This window comes from Dreissena polymorpha, chromosome 9 (genome assembly GCF_020536995.1).
Source record: "Dreissena polymorpha isolate Duluth1 chromosome 9, UMN_Dpol_1.0, whole genome shotgun sequence".
NCBI classification, from domain to species: Eukaryota; Metazoa; Mollusca; class Bivalvia; order Myida; family Dreissenidae; genus Dreissena; species Dreissena polymorpha.
The window spans coordinates 85,410,966-85,431,850 of record NC_068363.1 but is presented as its reverse complement, the minus strand read 5'-3'; the positions used below and the strand labels follow the sequence as shown (position 1 = coordinate 85,431,850).

The 20,885-nt window shown below is 37.3% G+C and overlaps 2 protein-coding genes across 5 annotated transcripts in view; one reads left to right on the top strand and one right to left on the bottom strand.

The window, feature by feature from the left end:
- LOC127846689 (FMRFamide receptor-like) overlaps nucleotides 1-17,018 on the top strand; it is a 39,749-nt gene extending 22,731 nt beyond the window's left edge. Inside the window, exon 2 of the mRNA XM_052378174.1 lies at nucleotides 15,856-17,018. Within this exon, the coding sequence (XP_052234134.1) occupies nucleotides 15,864-16,955 (1,092 nt within the window). The 5' untranslated portion in view covers nucleotides 15,856-15,863 and the 3' untranslated portion in view covers nucleotides 16,956-17,018. The remainder of the gene's footprint in view (nucleotides 1-15,855) is intronic.
- Nucleotides 1-20,885, bottom strand: part of LOC127846688 (pregnancy zone protein-like) — a 573,673-nt gene that overhangs the window by 209,214 nt on the left and 343,574 nt on the right. The gene's annotated exons all lie outside the window — the stretch shown is intronic.

The following is a 20,885-nucleotide window of genomic DNA, read 5'->3' as shown; positions in this document are numbered from 1 at the left end:
AGCAATGGGATCAAAACATGACCAACCATTGTACGCACAGCAATGGGATCAAAACATTACCAATAATTGTAAGCACAGCAATGGGATCAAAACATGACCAACCATTGTACTCACAGCAATGAGATCAAAACATGACCAACCATTGTACGCACAGCAATGGGATCAAAACATTACCAACAATTGTAAGCACAGCAATGGGATCAAAACATGACCAACCATCGTACGCACAGCAATGGGATCAAAACATGACCAACCATTGTACGCACAGCAATGGGATCAAAACATGACCAACCATTGTACGCACAGCAATGGGATCAAAACATGACCAACCATTGTACTCACAGCAATGGGATCAAAACATGACCAACCATTGTACGCACAGCAATGGGATCAAAACATGACCAACCATTGTACTCACAGCAATGGGATCAAAACATGACCAACCATTGTACGCACAGCAATGATATCATAACATGACCAACCATTGTACTCACAGCAATGATATCAAAACATGACCAACCATTGTACTCACAGCAATGGGATCAAAACATGACCAACCATCAAACACATACTTACATATTATATATCATGTTACTTTCATAGCAGCAGTTTCAATCTATTTAGTTGTTACTGAAAAATTGTCCATTGTGATGTGGTCTTGTGTTTTGGGGGGAAGCTGGAGTACCCCGAAGAAACCTCACTTGTCCGGCATGGTGACCACCAACAAAACTCACATGCTTCTGTGAACAGGGATTGAATCTGCATTGCCTAGGTGAGAACGGCATGTACCAACCACTGCGCTAACAAGAAAGGCAATTGTCAAAGTAATAAATGAATGAACCTTTGAACCTGGTCTCACTCTAACAGCCAATGTATCTCCCCTTTCAAAATGAAATAGCCCTTCAGATGTAATAGGGAATGTCACATCTCTTCATCAGGTTGCAGTTATTAATCATATTCCTCGCATGAAACTATTAAAACAAACCTAACCTAAATCTGGTGTATACATCTAATGCTGGGCAATCTATACATGCGGAAGGGTTCAAATGATGGCAACATTTATCAGGCCTATTTGTGGTGTTTTCCTTGTCTAGTGCAAAAAAAACGTTAGCCAGCTAGGCTGGAGAATTCTCCTTTACTATAATTAAGTTATATTACATTATTATACTATTATATCACTTAAATATTAATTGGACTTGTTCACAGATTGTTTGGAGCTTTGAAAATATCATCAAATAAATTTACAAAAAAACAGTAATGTAATTGTTTTAAATAATTATAATAACAAAGAAAAAGATAAAATAAAAAAGTGTTCATGTCTTGTGGATCAAACCAAGAACACTGGATGTATAATTGTGCTTAACTTGGCAAGTTGGTAAGTAGTTTAACATGGGTCAGTGTAGAAACCTAGTTAAATGCTAACAATACATATGGATTTTGAAAAACTGCTATGTTTTGCTACATTTCTCCACAACATACTTACATGATGTTGAATGTTACACATAGTCGTTTTGTTTAACCCATTTTAAGTGGCAATTAATCTATTGATAATGAACCATGGGTCCACTGTGTACATGTAGTAACCATGGGTCCAATATGTACAGGTAGCAATCATGGATCCATTGTGTACATGTAGCAACCATGGGTCCCATATGTACAGGTAGCAGCCATGGGGCCACTGTGTACATGTAGCAACCATGGGGCCACTGTGTTAAGGTAGCAACCATGGGGCCAATATGTACAGGTAGCAAGAAGAGGGTCAATATGTACAGGTAGCAACCATGGGGACACCGTGTACAGGTAGCAACAATGGCGCCAATATGTACAGGTAGCAACCATGGGGCCGCTGTGGACAGGTAGCAACCATGGGGCCATTGTGTACATGTAGCAACCTTGTGGCCACTGTGTACAGGTAGCAACCATGGGGCCAATATGTCAAGGTAGCAAGAATAGGGTCAATATGTACAGGTAGCAACCATGGGGCCACCGTATACAGGTAGCAACAATGGCGCCAATATGTACAGGTAGCAACCATGGGACCACTGTGGACAGGTAGCAACCATGAGGCCACTGTGTTCATGTAACAACCATGGGGCCACTATGTACAGGTAGCAACCATGGGGCCACTGTGTACATGTAGCAACCATGGGGCCACTGTGTACATTAAGCAACCATGGGGCCACTGTGTACATGTAGCAAGCATGGGACCACTGTGAACAGGTAGCAACCATGGGGCCACTGTGTACATGTAGCAACCATGGGGCCACTGTGTAAAGGCAGCAACCATGTGGCCACTGTGTACAGGTAGCAACCATGTGACCACTGTGTACAGGTACCAACCATAGTGCCAATATGTACAGGTAGCATCCATGTGACCACTGTGTACATGTAGCAACCATGGGGCCACTGTGTACATGTAGCAATCATGGGACCACTGTGTACATGTAGCAACCATCAGGCCAATATGTACAGGTACCAACGGTGAACCATGTAACCACTATGTACATGTAGCAACCATGGGGCCACTGTGTACAGGTAGCAACCATGGGGCCACTGTGTACATGTAGCAACCATGGGGCTAATATGTACATGATCAGTTCATTTTCAGTCCTTTAATCTTTCAAAGGGCCGTGAATATTTTTTGTTAAAAGTTTGCTCTTTTGACAGCAATATTGTTAAAAAGCAGAAAACAAATCAGACGGACAAACAAAATCTACTTGAGTGATAATTTTTATGATAGTCAAAAGTTTTATATAAAAAAAGTAATATCCCTGATATGTCTGTGATGATTAATAAGGTAATTTACACTGATTTCAAAGCAAAAATGTGAAAGAAATTGAGCATGAATGATAAATGACAAAGTCTAGCTTTTTTAAAGCCACTAATGTTAGCAAATATGTGCATGTCTGTGATTTGTAATATTAAATATTCAGATGCAGTCATTACAATAGAAGCATTAAACCTGACTTTGTCATTGAAGTACATTATATTGACACAAGAATAATATTAATATCAGAAAGTAATATAACATTTTGATTAAGGTTCAGTCGAAACAAAAAACAACTCTACTCTCCCACTAATTTAATTTAATGTTGGCTGGAAATAACTCAAAAGCAGACTTTAACGATCCAGACTTAAATTGAAGAGCTGTGAACACATTGCCAATCAAATGTAAATTAATTAATCACCATATTCTATCAAAGTAATTGGCACCTAAGAAATAACCAAGATGACACGAGACTTCCCTTTTATAGAATTACCATCTTCGATGTTGTCAACGACTTTATAATAACGAAATAAAATATTCCAGGAGCATAATGGATAAATACAAGCCTTCAGTTGATGGGTTTCATTTTTATATAATAAGATCAGACAGTCTTATTTGAAATAGACAATGCACATCTTTGATATCCATGAGAATGTTTGTTACAGAAAAAATTAAAAATAATCCAAGACTCTGTCTACCGTTATTTGTTCTAAGGATAAGAAATATAAAACTAGGAACAAAAATGCAAAAAAGTAACACTGTACATTGTGTAATTGATAAGCAGCAATATATTAAAGGAAAAGCTTTTTTTTTTTAAAGAAACAGGCACTTGTACAATATGAAACATTATCAGGAAAAAATGTAAGTAACTTAGGTGAATGTATAAGCTGTAAATATACCATAAAATACACTCTAAAATTTTTATCACAGTGATTGGTTCACAGGCTATTTGCATAGGTGACTTCAGTTCAATCCCTGCTCACAGTGCCTCACAGTGAGGCTGGTTGTAAGTCGCCATGACAACAGGGAGGTTGGGTTTTCTCAAGGCAGTTTGATGTAAGTCACCACAACAGGGAGGTTGGGTTTCCTCCAGGCACTTTGGTCTTCATCCAACAGCACAAGACCAAATCTTAAGGGAATATCTTTCATTTAAAAATTGTTAGCTCTACATTGTATCAATTTGAAATTGGTACCAACTTGCGTGGGTTTTGTAATAAAAGAAGGTAGGAGTGCTGAGGCCCCAAATTATGCAGCCACAGACGAGGCAGGACATAGTAAACTTCAAAATACACATGAAGCCATACAATGTTCTGAAACCTGAATGGTAGTGTGGTCAGCACATGTGCTTTTGATATTCAAGGTCACAAGCTCAATCCCTGTGAGTCCGTTTTAATTCATGATAGTCTTTCATTATGATTATATAACATTCTATAAAACACTGTGAATTTCAATACATGTACATGAATTTAATAACATTATTTTTTAATATTAAAAATCTTTGAACAATTAAATTCCTTTAAAAAGACAGCCTAAGATTATCACCTGTTGTTCAATGGCTCACTTCCTACCTTCCCAGAAAATAGCATCATAATTGAATTACATAGCATTTACTTTTGTGCATAAAGATGTTAATTAAAACCAGACGAACAAATACTTACAATAAAATACTTCCTTGGTGGTGGTTTAAATACATATATAAAAACAACTGTATTCCTGTTTTCTCTGAACTACTGCTCAACATTATAACATTATTACCACTGAAAAAGGAAGAAATCCCCATTATTTGATGTGTCATCAATTAGATATCAGTGCTTTAGTTTTGAAGATGGATGATAGAGATGCATCAATTCTGTCAAATGTCCAAATGTTGTACAAATAACCTGTCCAGCAAGACTTATTGCTAAAGAATTGAAGGATTCTGAAAGCCAGTCAATTTGGTATAGATGGGAACCGAGTTAACAGAATATATAAGGAACTATTAACAATTGCCATTTGGGTCAAAACCAGCCACTGGAATCAGTTGGTGTTACTGTTCTGGCAAGCAAATAGCCAAAACAGACCGAACATAGTATTTGCATTCTTGATGTGATTACTAATTTGCTATGGAAACGATGTGATTACTAATTTGCTATGGAAACCAATGTGTTTCCAACATCACAGCTTCTTTTGAGGAATGAACCCATCCACTGAGAAAGACCACAATGGCTGTTGATGTCATAAGCAACATGATATTGTACTCACAGCAATGGGATCAAAACATGACCGACCATTGTATGCACAGCAATGGGATCAAAACATGACCGACCACTGTACTCACAACAAATGAATCAAAACATGACCAACCATTGTACTCACAGTAATGGGATCAAAACATTACCAACCATTGTAAACACAGAAATGGGATCAAAACATGATCCACCATTGTACTCACAGCAATGGGATCAAAACATTACCAACAACTGTAAGCACAGCAATGGGATCAAAACATGACCAACCATTGTACTCACAGCAATGGGATCAAAACATTACCAACCATTGTAAACACAGCAATGGGTCCAAAATATGATCAACCATTGTACTTGCAGCAATAGGATCAAAACATGACCAACCATTGTACTCACAGCAATGGGATCAAAACATGACCAACCATTGTACTCACAGCAATGGGATCAAAACATGACCAACCATTGTACTCACAGCAATAGGATCAAAACATGACCAACCATTGTACTCACAGAAATAGGATCAAAACATGACCAACCACTGTACTCACAGCTATGGGATCAAAACATGACCAACCATTGTACTCACAGCAATGGGATCAAAACATGACCAACTACTGTACTCACAGCAATGGGATCAAAACATTACCAACCATTGTACACATAGCAATTTGATCAAAACATGACCAAGCTGTGATGCTAGCTTAACATTGGTGTACAGGTACAAAACCATGGTGCAACTGTGGACAGGTAGCAACCATGTGGCCAATATGTACAGGTAGCAACTATGGGGCCACAGTGTAAAGGTAGCAACCATGTGGCCACTGTGTACAGGTAGCAACCATGTGGCTACTGTGTACAGGTAGCAACCATGGGGCCACTGTGTACATGGGGCAACCATGGGGCCTCTGTGTACAGGTAGCAGCCATGGGCCCACTGTGTACAGGTAGCAACCATGGGGCCACTGTGTACAGGAAGCAACAATGGGGCCACTGTGTACAGGTAGCAACCATGGGGCCACTGTGCACAGGTAGCAACCATGGGTCCAATATGTACAGGTAGCAGCCATGGGGCCAATATGTACAGGTAGCAACCATGGGGCCAATATGTACATGTAGCAACCATAGGGCCACTGTGCACAGGTAGCAACCATGGGACCAATATGTACACGTAGCAACCATGGGACCAATATGTACAGGTAGCAACCATGGGGCCACAGTGTAAAGGTAGCAACCATGGGGCCACTGTGTACAGGTAGCAACCATGGGGCCAATATGTACATGTAGCAATCATGGGGCCAATATGTACATGTAGCAACCATGCGGCCAATATGTACAGGTAGCAACCATGGGACCAATATGTACAGGTAGCAACCATAGGGCCACAGTGTAAAGGTAGCAACCATGGGGCCACTGTGTACAGGTAGCAACCATGGGACCAATATGTACAGGTAGCAACCATGGGGTCACAGTGTAAAGGTTGCAACCATGGGGCCACTATGTACAGGTAGCAACCATGTGGCCACTGTGTACAGGTAGCAACCATGGGGCCACTGTGTACAGGTAGCAACCATGGGGCCAATATGTAGAGGTAGCAACCATGTGGCCACTGTATACAGGTAGCAACCATGGGGCCACAGTGTAAAGGTAGCAACCATGGGGCCACTGTGTACAGGTAGCAACAATGGGGCCACTGTGTACAGGTGGCAACCATGGGGCCAATATGTACATGTAGCAATCATGGGGCCACTGTGTACAGGTAGCAACCATGGGGCCACTGTGTACAGGTAGCAACCATGGGGCCACTGTGTACAGGTAGCAACCATGGGGCCACTGTGTACAGGTAGCAACCTTGGGGCCAATATGTACATGTAGCAACCATGGGGCAAATATGTATAGGTAGCAACCATGTGGCCAATATGTACAGGTAGCAACCATGGGACCAATATGTACAGGTAGCAACCATGGGGCCAATATTTACAGGTAGCAACCATAGGGCCACTGTGTACAGGTAGCAACCGTGGGGCAACTGTATACAGGTAGCAATCATGGGGCCAATATGTACAGGTAGAAACCATGGGGCCAATATGAACATGCAGCACTCATGGAGCCAATATGTACAGGTAGCAACCACGGGGCCACTGTGGACAGGTAGCAACCATGGGGCCAATATGTGCAAGTAGCAACCATGGGACCAACATGTACATGTAGGAACCATGGGGCCAATATGTACCCATAGCAACCATGGGGCCACTGTGTACAGGTGGCAACCATGGGGCCACTGTGTACAGGTAGCAACCATGGTGCCAATATGTACATGTAAACCATGGGGCCACTGTGTACAGGTAGCAACCATGGTGCCAATATGTACAGGTAGCAACCATGGGGCCACTGTGCCCAGGTAGCAACTATGGGGCCACTGTGTACAGGTAGCAACCATGGGACCAATATGTACATGTAGCAACCATGGGGCCACTGTGTACAGGTAGCAACCATGGGGCCACTGTGTACAGGTAGTAACCATGGGACAAATATGTACATGTAGCAACCATGGGGCCAATATGTACATGTAGCAACCATGGGGCCACTGTGTACAGGTAGCAACCATGGGGCCAATATGTACATGCAGCAATCATGGGGCCACTGTGTACTGGTAGCAACACAGTTTCATTTATGGGCATTTTGACTTTTGAACTCCAAGTGTGACCTTGACCTTAGAGATATCGACGTACATGTACTTCTTTTTGCATGACACACTGTCCCATGATGGTGAACAAATGTAACAAGTCATTTTAAAATGGAACGATAAATGACATAGTTATGGTCTGGACAAACTTTCGGTTTAAAACGCACTAAGTGACCCCGTGACCTAGTTTTTGACCTGGCATGACCCATATTCATACTTGACCTAAACATCATCTAGATACAACTTCAGACCAAGATTGGTGAAGATCGGATGAAATTTTCGGGACAGACAGACAGACAGACAGACTGACCGACAAAGTGACTCCTTTAATAGTCCCCATTACCAAAGGTAATGGGGGTATAATTTAAAATTACAAATAATACTTTTAAAATGATTAACTAACTCTGCAAAAAAATTTCAGGCAGAATAAGACTTCAATGATATCAATGATATAATAAAGATGAGAATACAAGAGTACAAACTTTAATTCAACAAAAGCTGTCACCATAGGATGACATATGCCCCCTATTAATGCTTTGATAGAAGTTATGAGCATTTTTGTAAACCTAAACGCAGATTTTGAAACCTAAAAGCGGACCCTAAGTTCAAGGTCAAGGTCAAAGCGGTCAAAATTTGTGTGCATATGGAAAGGCCTTGTCCATATACACATGCATACCAAATATGAAGGTTATATCTCAAGGGACATAGAAGTTATGAGCATTTTGAGAAACCTAAACGCAAAGTGTGACGGAAGGACAGACTGTCAGACGGACGGATGGTCCGATCGCTTTATGCCCTCCTTTGTGGGCATAAAAATGATAATTATATTCTTTAAAAAAAGTCAGATCAAAATTGCAGTTCTGTAAGCTTTCAACCAGTTCACTGACATGTGAACTCGTAATGGCAACATAATTACAATTTGAGCAATGTCTCCCCATATTAAGTTCTGATTAATGTGCATGTTTTGCACTCATTGGACACTTCTGTTACAGCATCAGACATATCAACACCGATTTGCACTAAGACCCAATGTTCCCAATCAATCATTATCAAAGTAATGGCAAAACAGGTAATTTGTTCATAGGGAAATGGCAACAGTCACGCAATCATTACAAGTAGTGTTGCTCCTCTGATTGTAACTTTCTTCAATGGAATTGTCAACTTCAACAAATTCAAGATCTGAAATACAGGCAACAGGATTATTTTATTATTTTTACAAGTTTTGAGTTTTAAAGCCATTGTTGTGTCATTTATTCACTTTTAACTTCCCTTAAATGATTGTCAGAAAGATATATTAATAATTCTTGTGGTAGGAACTTAAATTTTTTCGATCAAAGATCAAACTTAAGCAAACAACACAAAACTATAATACAATTCATGTTTTGCTTAACTCTTGTAGTTCATGTGGAGGATTTTTCACAGTTTATGGCAAATACTTTATTTTAGATTGAATCAATTTAATTAAAAAAAGGGCATTCTAAAGATGTGCCACAAACATCCCAGAACACTTAAGCCTGATACATGTATGCTATGTAACTCCTTTCCCAACTCAGAAGCAAAGAGAAAATGACCATACGCAACCAGCATAAAGCAGAACAGCCTGCCAGTAACCTGCCCGCAGTCTGTTTATATTTTATGCTGTTTGCTGTTCATTAGTGTCTTATGGTTGGAAATGAAGGCTTTAAAACTTTAACTTAAACTAGATAGTAAGAAAGGTATAAAATTTAATTTTATTTTCACATGGCCTACAAATGCGTCGTTCGTATGTGAGTAGAAAAAGCGTAACCAACATGGGTCAATGCCTCTGAAATCTATTTGAGACTGAACATCATGACAGAGCACTTTGGGTCAATAAGACTTGCAATCTTCTATAATTGCATGCCTTAGGAATATGGTTTTCTTGTTCTTGTTATGTTACATTGCCTAACAGACAGTAAGGTGACCATAATTGATTCTGCCAGTGATTTCAGATGTACAAATTGAGGTTTGATTGTAAAAGTATTGTAACTTATATATAAGTTTTAAGAAGATACGCTAGTTTTGTACTGAACCCTTGAAACGGTCTACTAAGGCTTATATTCAGCTGAATGTATTACAAGTCATTTGCAATTATATAGATAATACATTGAGAGGGGGTAGGATTGGAATTAAAGCTAATAAGAAAGTGTCACAACACAGATCACGCTGCTCAGGACACATGACATTTTCCAGACACAATTATGTAAACCAGTCTCGGAACAATGTGGTTGTCTTTTTTTGCAGAATTATAATAAAAATAATTGGATAAATTCCAAGAGGGCCACACTCGTACCAATGACAGGTATATTACCTATCACAATAGAACCTTACATCAAATAATCCTTCAATGTTGGTAACTTCTTGGCAAAAATTGATAAAGATCAGTAAGTTAAAAAAAAAGCTTCATATTAAACTTTTTTTTTTTTTTTTCTTTGGAAGGTTACTAACAGTAGGATGAACTTAGGTTACATGGATTTTTCTGATTTAATTGTAATCACTGAATGATACATCATACAACATCGCTTAGTAAATCTATGTCAACTACCACATCAGTTATTGTACTTGTCTCAATTTTATCAATATTTAATATTTATTTATTCACATTTAAGGTCAATAGCACATACACATATATGACACATGAGACATAGATATTATCACAGATCAACATAGAATATATCACAGATATCAAGGAATTAAGACTAGGTTGGTTTTCTTTTTTTTTTAATCACAATTTAAAAGCAACAAATAAAACGCTGTTACAGTATGCATACTTTTAACAATATATGATTTTTTTTTACATTAGTACGTTTATATGAGCATGAATGCTGAGGACCTATGGATAACCTATTAAGCTGAAAGCTTATTTCCAATGGGGTCCATAAAACACACACTGAAAAAGAGAAAGTGATACATAACCATATGAACAAACAAACATCAATAATTAACAATTAAGATTTTGGTACAATACGGGATTATTAAGAGTATGCATTCATCTTATTGTGCACAATATCACAATTGTACATGGATTATCACAGATGATTGTTGCAACATGAGTATTAGTAAAATAAAAAGTCACATTTACTTTCTGATACTTGTTGTTCTAGAAGGTTCTAGAAGGTGCTTTTTCACTAATTTTTGGAACCTGGTAATGTTTTTTACACCTTTAATATTGTCAGGGAGAGAGTTCAAGTCTCTTGGTCCAGTATATAGGAATGTCTGTTTACAAGAAGTATTATAGACACTAGGAAAGATAAAATTAAATGGCTTGGATGCTCTTCAGCCATTAACAAAGTTTTCTCTAAGATATGAAGGACATGTTTTATAACAGACTTTATGCATGTGATTTAGCCTTAGCTGTTTTACTCTATAGCTAACATTTAACACATTCAGATGAACATAGTACTGCCAAGTAATAGAATGTCTTGGAGAATAACCTTTTATAAATCTGATTATCTTGTTCTGGACATTTTGGAGTTTAGATTTTAGACCTTTATTTAGACCTTCGTACCAGGATGAACATGAATAATCGAAGTGACACTGTAAAAGAGCAGATGAAAACAATTTGCGTGTGTTAAAATCCAAACAATTATTATGTCTATACAAAAATTTAAGTTTACCATTGACCTTAGAGATAATGTTTTGTACAATAGCTTCACCTGATAAAAAACAATCTACTGGAAGGCCTAAGTACTTAACTTGTTTAGTACTATTTATCTTATGACCATTACAAGTGACTTGTGTAGACTTTTGCTTACTTAAGTTTCCCCAAGTGCAAGGATAACTTATATCTACCAGCCAGTCCGAGCAATTTTCTAAAACTTTTCCAAGTTTGGCAGATGTAAAATCAGGGTCCTTATGGCTAAACAATATTGTGCTGTCATCAGCGTACAATATAAGTTTACAATCATTATTAATGCTAGTGACCATGTCATTAACATAACATAAAAAAAGCAGGGGGCCAAGTATACTACCCTGGGACACCCCACAGGTGACTGGAAGAGGGGAAGAAGTTGTTTTACCTTTGTTTACTACTTGGCTTCTTTCCGTCAGGTATGACTTAAACTATGGAATTGACCGAACACCCCTTAACTCTAGCTTCCCAAATAGAATGTCATAATTGACAGTGTCGAATGCCTTCTGGAGGTCTAGCATAATCATCCCTGTGTATAGGCCTTTAGAAGTATTCATTTTAATAGTATCAAGGAGATTAATAAAACAACTATCAGTAGAGTATGATTTTCTGAAACCTGATTGGTGTTCGTAGATAACATTATTTGTAACCAAGTAAGATTCAAGTTGAGTATAAACAGCCCTCTCTAGAATTTTTGAAACAATACTTAAAATGCTCACTGGCCGATAATTACCTACATCCATGGTGCTGCCTTTTTTGTGTAAAGGTTTAACCCTAGCTTGTTTTAAGGGTAATGAACTTTGTGTTCAAGCCACATCTTCTTTGCTCATCTGATATTTTCTCATTATCTCTGAAGCAGTCAAAGTAAGTAAAAAATATTTTGTAATTTAAATGTAAATGATGCAGACAGACGCTTTTAATTGTCTTCTGGGATGGTTTTCAAACTCGTTACTATAGAAACCCTGTAAGTGACAAATCTGACAGGCTATTCGCTTTAATTTTTAACAGTGTAGATTTTAAGCATGCATCTTTTAGCATATAGTGACATTACAAGTATTAATGGTTAAAATATATCCACAAAACAGGATCAAGATATTCACCTAACCATTCACAGACCAGTACATTTAGTTATCAAAAGTATGCAGAGACGCTTAATCACCACCCTTTTGTGTAGTAGAACATGTAGTAGAGAACATGTAGTAGAACATGTAGTAGAACATGTAGTAGAACATGTAGTAGAACATGCAGTAGAACATGAAGTAGCACATGTAGTAGAACATCTTAGAAATGATGTCAGGAATAATGCAAACAATTTTTTGCATAAAACTGGAGGGAAAAAGTGTCATTATTATTGCATGGTTGAATTAACAAAAAAAAAAGTTTAATAAAATCCAATATGTATCTTTAAGTTTTATATTTTATATAGATGATCATTTATTTAATTTAATATGTGTAGAGTCTTCAATGTACAATTTGTATATACTATACTAAGTCTTATTTTTCCTAAAATCTAAAGCTTTGAGAAATTGAGACTAATAGCTGTAGGATTAAACTAAATTGATCTCATTTGCAGAAAACATACAAATACACCACATAGATTCTTAAATAATGATAAGGAAGACTTAAAGAATTTCTGAAAACAAGACACAATAATTAACGACCAATTAAAGACACCACACCACTTTTATGACAATATTTAATAGCTTTGAATATTTTTATTACAATTGTAGGTACTTGCCTAGTCATACAATAATTGGACATTATGTCTGGAATGTATTTTTAACTTTAACTTTTGATTAGGCATGGAAAATCCATTTTCTCGGATAATGGTCTTGGTCGGTTAATGGTCTTCAATGTTTTATTAGTTTGCTTATTTATATATACTGCAGATGTCCTCAAACTCATAATTCGAAAATGTTCAGATATTTCAACCACATGTGTGTAAAATATGTATTCTGTTTAATACTCATTAATATCAACGGAAACAATTATTATTTTCCTGACATAATTATCTTCACTCTCTCTCTCTATATATATATATATACACTGTAACTCCAATATAACGCTCTCCGTTATAACGCTGAATCCAATATAAGGAGGGTGGGTCTTGGATCCCCTTTTTTCTCATCTTGATTGCTTTATTCAACCGTCCGTTGAACCGATTTTAATCGCTTCGAGGTTAAACAATACCGACAGCTAATTGGTGTTAATCTGTTGTGAAATGTCAATAAAGGTGTGAAAAACTCGAGTGTCAGTGTTTATTACATGTATTCCCCGTCAGAGCGGTTTGTTGCGCTAATTTCAATAAATTAAGTGCAAGCAGGATAATTGTAAAATTAAAGTTATTCAAAACGATAAAATCATTCTTACTTTGATATGATTGCAGTTTGACTATAATAAAGGAGCGGCTTTGAAATATACTGCGCACAGTATAAAACAAGTTTTTCTGTCATTTCATTATCATTCTAGTATTTAGTCATTTAATCTTTCAGTTCGTGTACGAGAAATTAATTAAATAATCCAGACGATTTATCCAGACTGCTAACGCAGTGTAATTGTTAACAGAGATTCACTTTCATTTTTGCCCGGTATCAGAAAGTCCCCAGAAAGTCCGTTATTTCATGACGACGTATGACACAATAAAACATTTCTTTGTACATGTATCGTATTGCATTCAATCTAAATTTAATTTGGCTCGTCCAATGAAAGCTCTGCCCCATAATGCACTGTTCTCTTTACACTTCTGAAAATGGCATATGCATATAGTTGTATTTGTGAAAATTCATAAACATATTTATCGTCATAAATGTTCAAGATTATTATTTTTTTAAGTGATGTTGTAACTTTATTGGATTATCGGATAAATGTGTACATCAGAAAAGCGGTATGTATACTGTTATCGCTACGATTCGGTTTATATGCATGTATTTGCGGATGACAACACAGCATGGCAATACACAGGACCTATATTATAGGCTATACTATACCTGTTTTTATAGCCCCCTGCAATAAATGAGCTCAAAAATTATAACGCGGATCCGTTTATAAGGCTGTTGCGTGGCTTGGACCCCGTCACCTGCGTTATATTGGAGTTACAGTGTATATATATATAACGTGTCACAATTCTTTATACTGTAACATAAACTCACAATTCTATATACTGTAACATTAACAATGACAAATAACACAGTTACAATAATACACGTATATGGAAATATTTTCACAATAATGCTCCATTCCCTATAAAACAACATACTTGACCATGCATAACACACAATCATGTATTACTTGAAGCCAATTATTTAATGCCAACATGGTAGAACAACAGATTTAACTCTTTCAGTGCTCGAACCGAATTTTGAAGGCCTTTGCAAACAGTTTGGATCCAGATGAGACACCACAAAACGTAGTGTCTCATCAGGATCCAAACTGTTTGCTATTCTAATAGAATTCTATGAACAAAATCAAAGAAAATGCTAATTGTAGAAATTCTGCAGACAACATTTAAGAAGACGACAAATTTCCCATCATCCAAAGGGTTAACCCTTTCCCCCATAAGAAGCAAAGTGAAAATGGCATTATGCAAACAGCATAAAATCAGAGCAGCCTGCATGTTACTAGCAGTCTGTTCAGGTTTTATGCTGTTTGCTGCTCATCAGTATCTTATAGTTGGAAATAAAGCCTTTGAAACTTGAATCTAGTTAGAAAGATCTGTAATTAAATCTTACTTTCTAATAAGTGAAAATACGTATCTAAGTGGAAAGGGTTAAAATAGTGCTAATAGTTTTGGAGCCCATTTATGTATATCCAGAAAATAACATTTATGACATGGATAATGAAGTCTTGTTTTTATGTGTTGGTTTGGAAGGACTTTATACGGAGCCTTTTTCTGGTACTATTTTTTTGATAGTTGAAAATTATACTGTCTGTCAAAGAAAAACTGTTTGCAAACACATGCCTTATATTAAATTATTTGGTGCATTTTGTGGCAATGTGGATTCAATCCGATAAAATGGGTCTTATGCCATAATTATGCTGCCAGCATATCTCTCGACCCAACTGGGCTGTCGGTTAAAAAAACAAGACCACAAAACTTGACATTGTAGCACGTTGGACAGCTCCTGACCAGATTGCACCACTGCACAAACTAGTCAGGCATATGACATAAGACCCATTTTTGCACGACGAGGCTTGTATGGAAAATTGAATATCCTGTCTGTCCTTGTTGATTTAGAGAAAGTGTGTATAACAACTTGCAGGACATGGCTCTCTCCTGGAAAGTGCTATGCATATAGTGTGCCATTTTGAAATATTTTGTAAAATAGAAACATCATTGTGCAAATAAAGAAAGCTCAATAGATTGTACAAATAAATGTTCTTTTATTCAAGAATTATTATCTATCATGCCAGAATATGCCTTTTTGCAATATATATATTTTGTAAAAATGTAATTACCGCTGGTCTGATATAGCTAATTAAGCATAAGGTAAAAGCGAGCATTTATTGATAAAATTTGCCTTGTCTTTTTGCAGTTGACACAATGCCGTGCGTACAATTTACCAATGCAACAGGGTTGACGGACAGCGAGCTCATTCAAGCAGAAACAAGCCGCATAATCTATGGTTATGCGGTCCCGCTCGTGTGCTGTTGCGGGATTTTGGGTAATGTCATGAACCTTGCCATCCTGACGCGTCGAAAGCTCACAAAGTCTTTCAAGAGACTGGAAAAAGCAGCCAACATGTGTCTTATAGCCTTAGCCCTCTCAGACTTCTGCTTCTGTTTATCAGCTTTCCCGAATTCTTTTCTACCGAGTGACGATTTGTACCCAAACAAGGGATTTCTGTCCTACTACCGGATCTACTGTCCAGGGATACTGAACATATTCATCCTGACAAGCACTTGGCTGACTGTCACCATGTCCGTGGAGAGATATTTAGCAATATGCCACCCTTTCAAGCAGACCTTCTATCTGACTATAAAGAAAACCAAAATTATAATAATCTTCGTGTACATAATTTCAATGATTTTCAACATTCCAGTTTTCTGGAGGTATGATTTACGGGAAATTACGTGTAACAATGGCACTGAGACCTACTTTCAACCGGTTCAAGTTAACCTGGGTCAGAGTGAAATGTTCGAGAATATTTACCGTATATTGTGGGCAATCATTGGAAATTTTGCACCGTTAATTCTCCTGATTGGATTTAACATTCTTCTGTGCCGGAAGATACACAAGTCGTACAAATTTCGTCAAAGGTTCCGCGTAGACGAACAGCAAGGTCAGAGCGATGCCGGGCAGACGTTAACGATAACTCTCGTTGTGATAGTTGTGATGTTTCTCATTCTTGTTGCACCTTCGGAGGTTGTTATGCATATCGGTCAGATCATGCACAGAGCAAACGAGCCTGCCTACAAAACTATGGAGATCATTCTCAATTTCATGCAATCCATCAACTTCTCTGTTAATTTCATACTCTACTGTATCATAAGCCCATACTTCAGACGGACACTCAAGTACATATTGTTCTGCAACTGGGCGATCACTCGAAGAAAAAAGTTTTATCTCGAGGTTTCAATGAAAAAGGTCACTTTTTCCCATTATAATTCACCACGGTCAAGTGCATGTCATTGAATGGGGGTAATATATATTTATTGCAATAATGTATATACGAAAGTCTATGTAAACAATATTGGTACAAATAAAATATAAAAACACAATTATTAACAGGCTCTTTCACTTTAGTTGACCCTTCTCACCTCCCCGTGTTACAAAAAAGAGCTTGTGAAGGTTACTGCACACTATTTATAATGAACAGTGATCAAGATTTTAAAAGTGTTCACCTTCTTTGTTGCTTCTAGAAAGGGAAGCCTTCTCATAATTATAGGTACATGTCTACTTTCCTATACACCCTCATATTTCTTTACACTTCTTTTTGTAAACAAAGATAACAGTTAACATTGATTCAATGCCAATCGGCACTTATGGTGATCAAGGATATCTTCATGCGAAAGAATAAAAACTTGGTCTATGATAAAAGTAAGTTGGTCACATATTGTCTGCAGCCATATAAATAAATTGATAACACAATCATGGCAGTGTCTCATATTAAATGAAAACAAAACTGTGCAAGTGATTGGTTAATAAAAAATTATGTTGGGCAAATGCTGTGTGCAGGCCTTTTCCTATATTAACAAGGGCTGTTTGTAAAACATGCATGCCCCCCATATGGGCTCTCCGTTGTAGTGACAGCCATTGTGTGAATATGTTTTTTGTCACTGTGACCTTGACCTTTGACTTAGTGACCTGAAAATCAATATGGGTCATCTGCCAGTCATGATCAATGTACCTATGAAGTTTCATGATCCTAGCCATAAGCGTTCTTGAGTTATCATCCGGAAACCATTTTCCTATTTCGGGTCACCGTGACCTTGACCTTTGACCTAGTGACCTCAAAATCGATAGGGGTCATCTGCGAGTCATGATCAATCTACCTATGAAGTTTCATGATCCTAGGAATAAGCCTTCTTCAGTTATCATCCGGAAACCATTTTACTATTTCGGGTCACCATGACCATGACCTTTGACCTAGTGACCTCAAAATCAATAGGGGTCATCTGCAAGTCATATTCAGTGTACCTATGAAGTTTCATGATCGTAGCCATTAGCGTTCTTGAGTTTTCCAGGGAATAATCTAGAATTTACTATTTATGGGTCCCTGAACTCGCAGATTTTAGACCAATGAGTCCCAGGCCAAAATTAATGAGTCCACCTTGAAAAAGAATGGGTCCCACATTTTGAAAGATACCAAGTAGCGAAGAAAATGAGTCTAAATCACATGCACAAGCTCAATAACTATATTTTACATTAAACTTTTAATAATCTCAAAGACATGTTGAAACCAAAAAAACAACAAATTCAGGGTTATCTCTATCTTGTTTGCCTTCACATAGGCTATAACCTTATCTGTTACATGAATGTAACCTGTTACAACATTTCAACTTGATTCAAATCGATGATAATATTATTGTTAACAACCGAATTGCGAGCTTGATAATATTATTGTAAACGTCCGAATTCCGAGCCGTTGACCTACCGTTATTAAAGTTTAGAGTTGTTTGTTTTAACACATTATTCCGGAGGCATTTTTTCTGTATTATTTATGACTAAGTTATAAAAGTTAAAGCAGGTTTTCATCCGGGGACTAGAAAATATCTATCACACTCTATTTGAAAGGTCGATTCTAATTGGTTTGTATTATACAGCAGCAGCTCGACTAGGGCCAATCAAAAGACTTGTTGCAGTCTTCAAGCCACATTCCGTTAAACTCAGCGTTCATCGCTACACTTTTGACTCATACCCAAGATGGTTCGTACTTATCGTGATTCGCATATGTGTTAACGGATTCGTTTCAGCAATGCGTCCGAGTGGACACACATATTTAAAAACTATGCGTCTATTTCGATATTTGTGCGTCATAGACGCGGGATGCGCATGTAGATTATTCCCTGGTTATCATCCGGAAAACCATTTTATTATTTCAGGTCGTCGTGACCTTTACCTTTGGTATAGTGACCTGAAAATCAAAAGGGCTCAACTGCGAGTCATGATCAATCTACCTATCAAGTTTCATGATCCTAGGCATAAGCGTTCTTGAGTTATCATCCGGAAACCATTTTACTATTTCGGGTCACGGTGACCTTGACCTTTGACCAAGTGACCTGAAAATCAATAGGGGTCATCTGCGAGTCATGATCAATGTACCTATGAAGTTTCATGATCCTAGGCATAAGTGTTCTTGAGTTATCATCCGGAAACCATTTTACTATTTCGGGTCACCGTGACCTTGACCTAGTGACCTAAAAATCAATAGGGGTCATCTGCCGGCCATTATCAATCTACCTACGAAGTTTCATGATCCTAGGCATAAGCGTTCTTGAGTTATCATCCGGAAACCATTTTACTATTTCGGGTCACTGTGACCTTGACCCATAACCTAGTGACCTGAAAATCAATAGGGGTCATCTGCGAGTCATGATCAATCTACCTATCAAGTTTCATGATCCTAGGCCTAAGCGTTCTTGAGTTATCATCCGGCAACCATTTTACTATTTCAGGTCGCTGTGACCTTGACCTTTGACCTAGTGACCTGAAAATCAATAGGGGTCATCTGCGAGTCATGATCAATCTACCTATCAAGTTTCATGATCCTAGGCCTAAGCGTTCTTGAGTTATCATCCCGAAACCATTTTACTATTTCGGGTCACCGTGACCTTGACCTTTGACCTAGTGACCTCAAAATCAATAGGGGTCATTTGGTAGTCATGATCAATGTACCTATGAAGTTTCATGATCCTAGGCCCAAGCGTTCTTGAGTTATCAGCCGGAAACCACCTGGTGGACGGACCAACCGACAGACCGACCGACAGACCGACATGTGCAAAGCAATATACCCCCTCTTCTTCGAAGGGGGGCATTATAAAATAAGTTACGATTTAGGAAGTTCTTTGACAGAAACTAAAGAAATGGCAGCTTACAAATTTGTTAAAAGGAAACTGAACACGATTTTCTGAAGTTTTTAGTAAAAGTTTAAGCAATGGTTGAGTCGAGTTGGCTCGTCTATGAGTGTTTGTAAGATGCTGTATGCTTTTTCTATTTATTTCAAACACAAAATAAAAAAAAAGGTTGAAAAACATTAATTTAAATTGTCTCAAAAGTAAACAAAAGGCCCCAAGTTTTCATGAAATGTGAGACTTTTGTCCCACCTTTTATTTTATGTTGTGAGAACACTGAAGACATTCCATTAGATCATCAAATAGACTCTATTTAAAATCTTTAAAATTATAACATTTATAATTATAATCATATTGTGCCATGTATACAACCATTATTAAACATGATATGAATAGTAATTGATGCGTGGTTAATTTATAAATCCATATAATTTCAAAGTCTTGATAAAACATATTGTTTTGCAAGGCCTATTTTAAGATTTTGTTTCTGAAGAAGTTTACAATTTCTTGCTTAAACTGACAGAACCTATTTAACAATATCAGACCATTTCTTCTCAAATGTCAATACTTTTTGTAATTGCGACATTTTGAATTTATATTTCTATATTTGGTATAATGGAGTGTCTTTTGCAGCACAACGTTTCTTCCTCTCCCTGGAGAAGAAAGCAAGGATAGTTTTTCTTGCCGCTATGTTAAAAAGGTGAAGATGGAATAGATTTATAAGAAAACCATTTTAACAACCTCTAAGTTAAAGCCATATTTAAACTGCTCATGTGAATAAATCAATAAGAGATGTCCCAAGACAGCGCGGTCAATTATTCTTCTGCTTGGATTGTCCTCTGTACTTTTCTTCAAGCCAACTGATATGGTAACAGTGAAGACATATTTGATGGTGAATATATGTATTGTTACATAGTTATAAGCAAAATAAATTGTAAACTTAATAGATTTTTAACAAAACTTAAGTCAATAATTCAGTAAGCAATTAATTTATTTTAATTAAAATAAAAGTGCAATTTAAACAAGAGATGTGTTTGTGAAACACAATGCC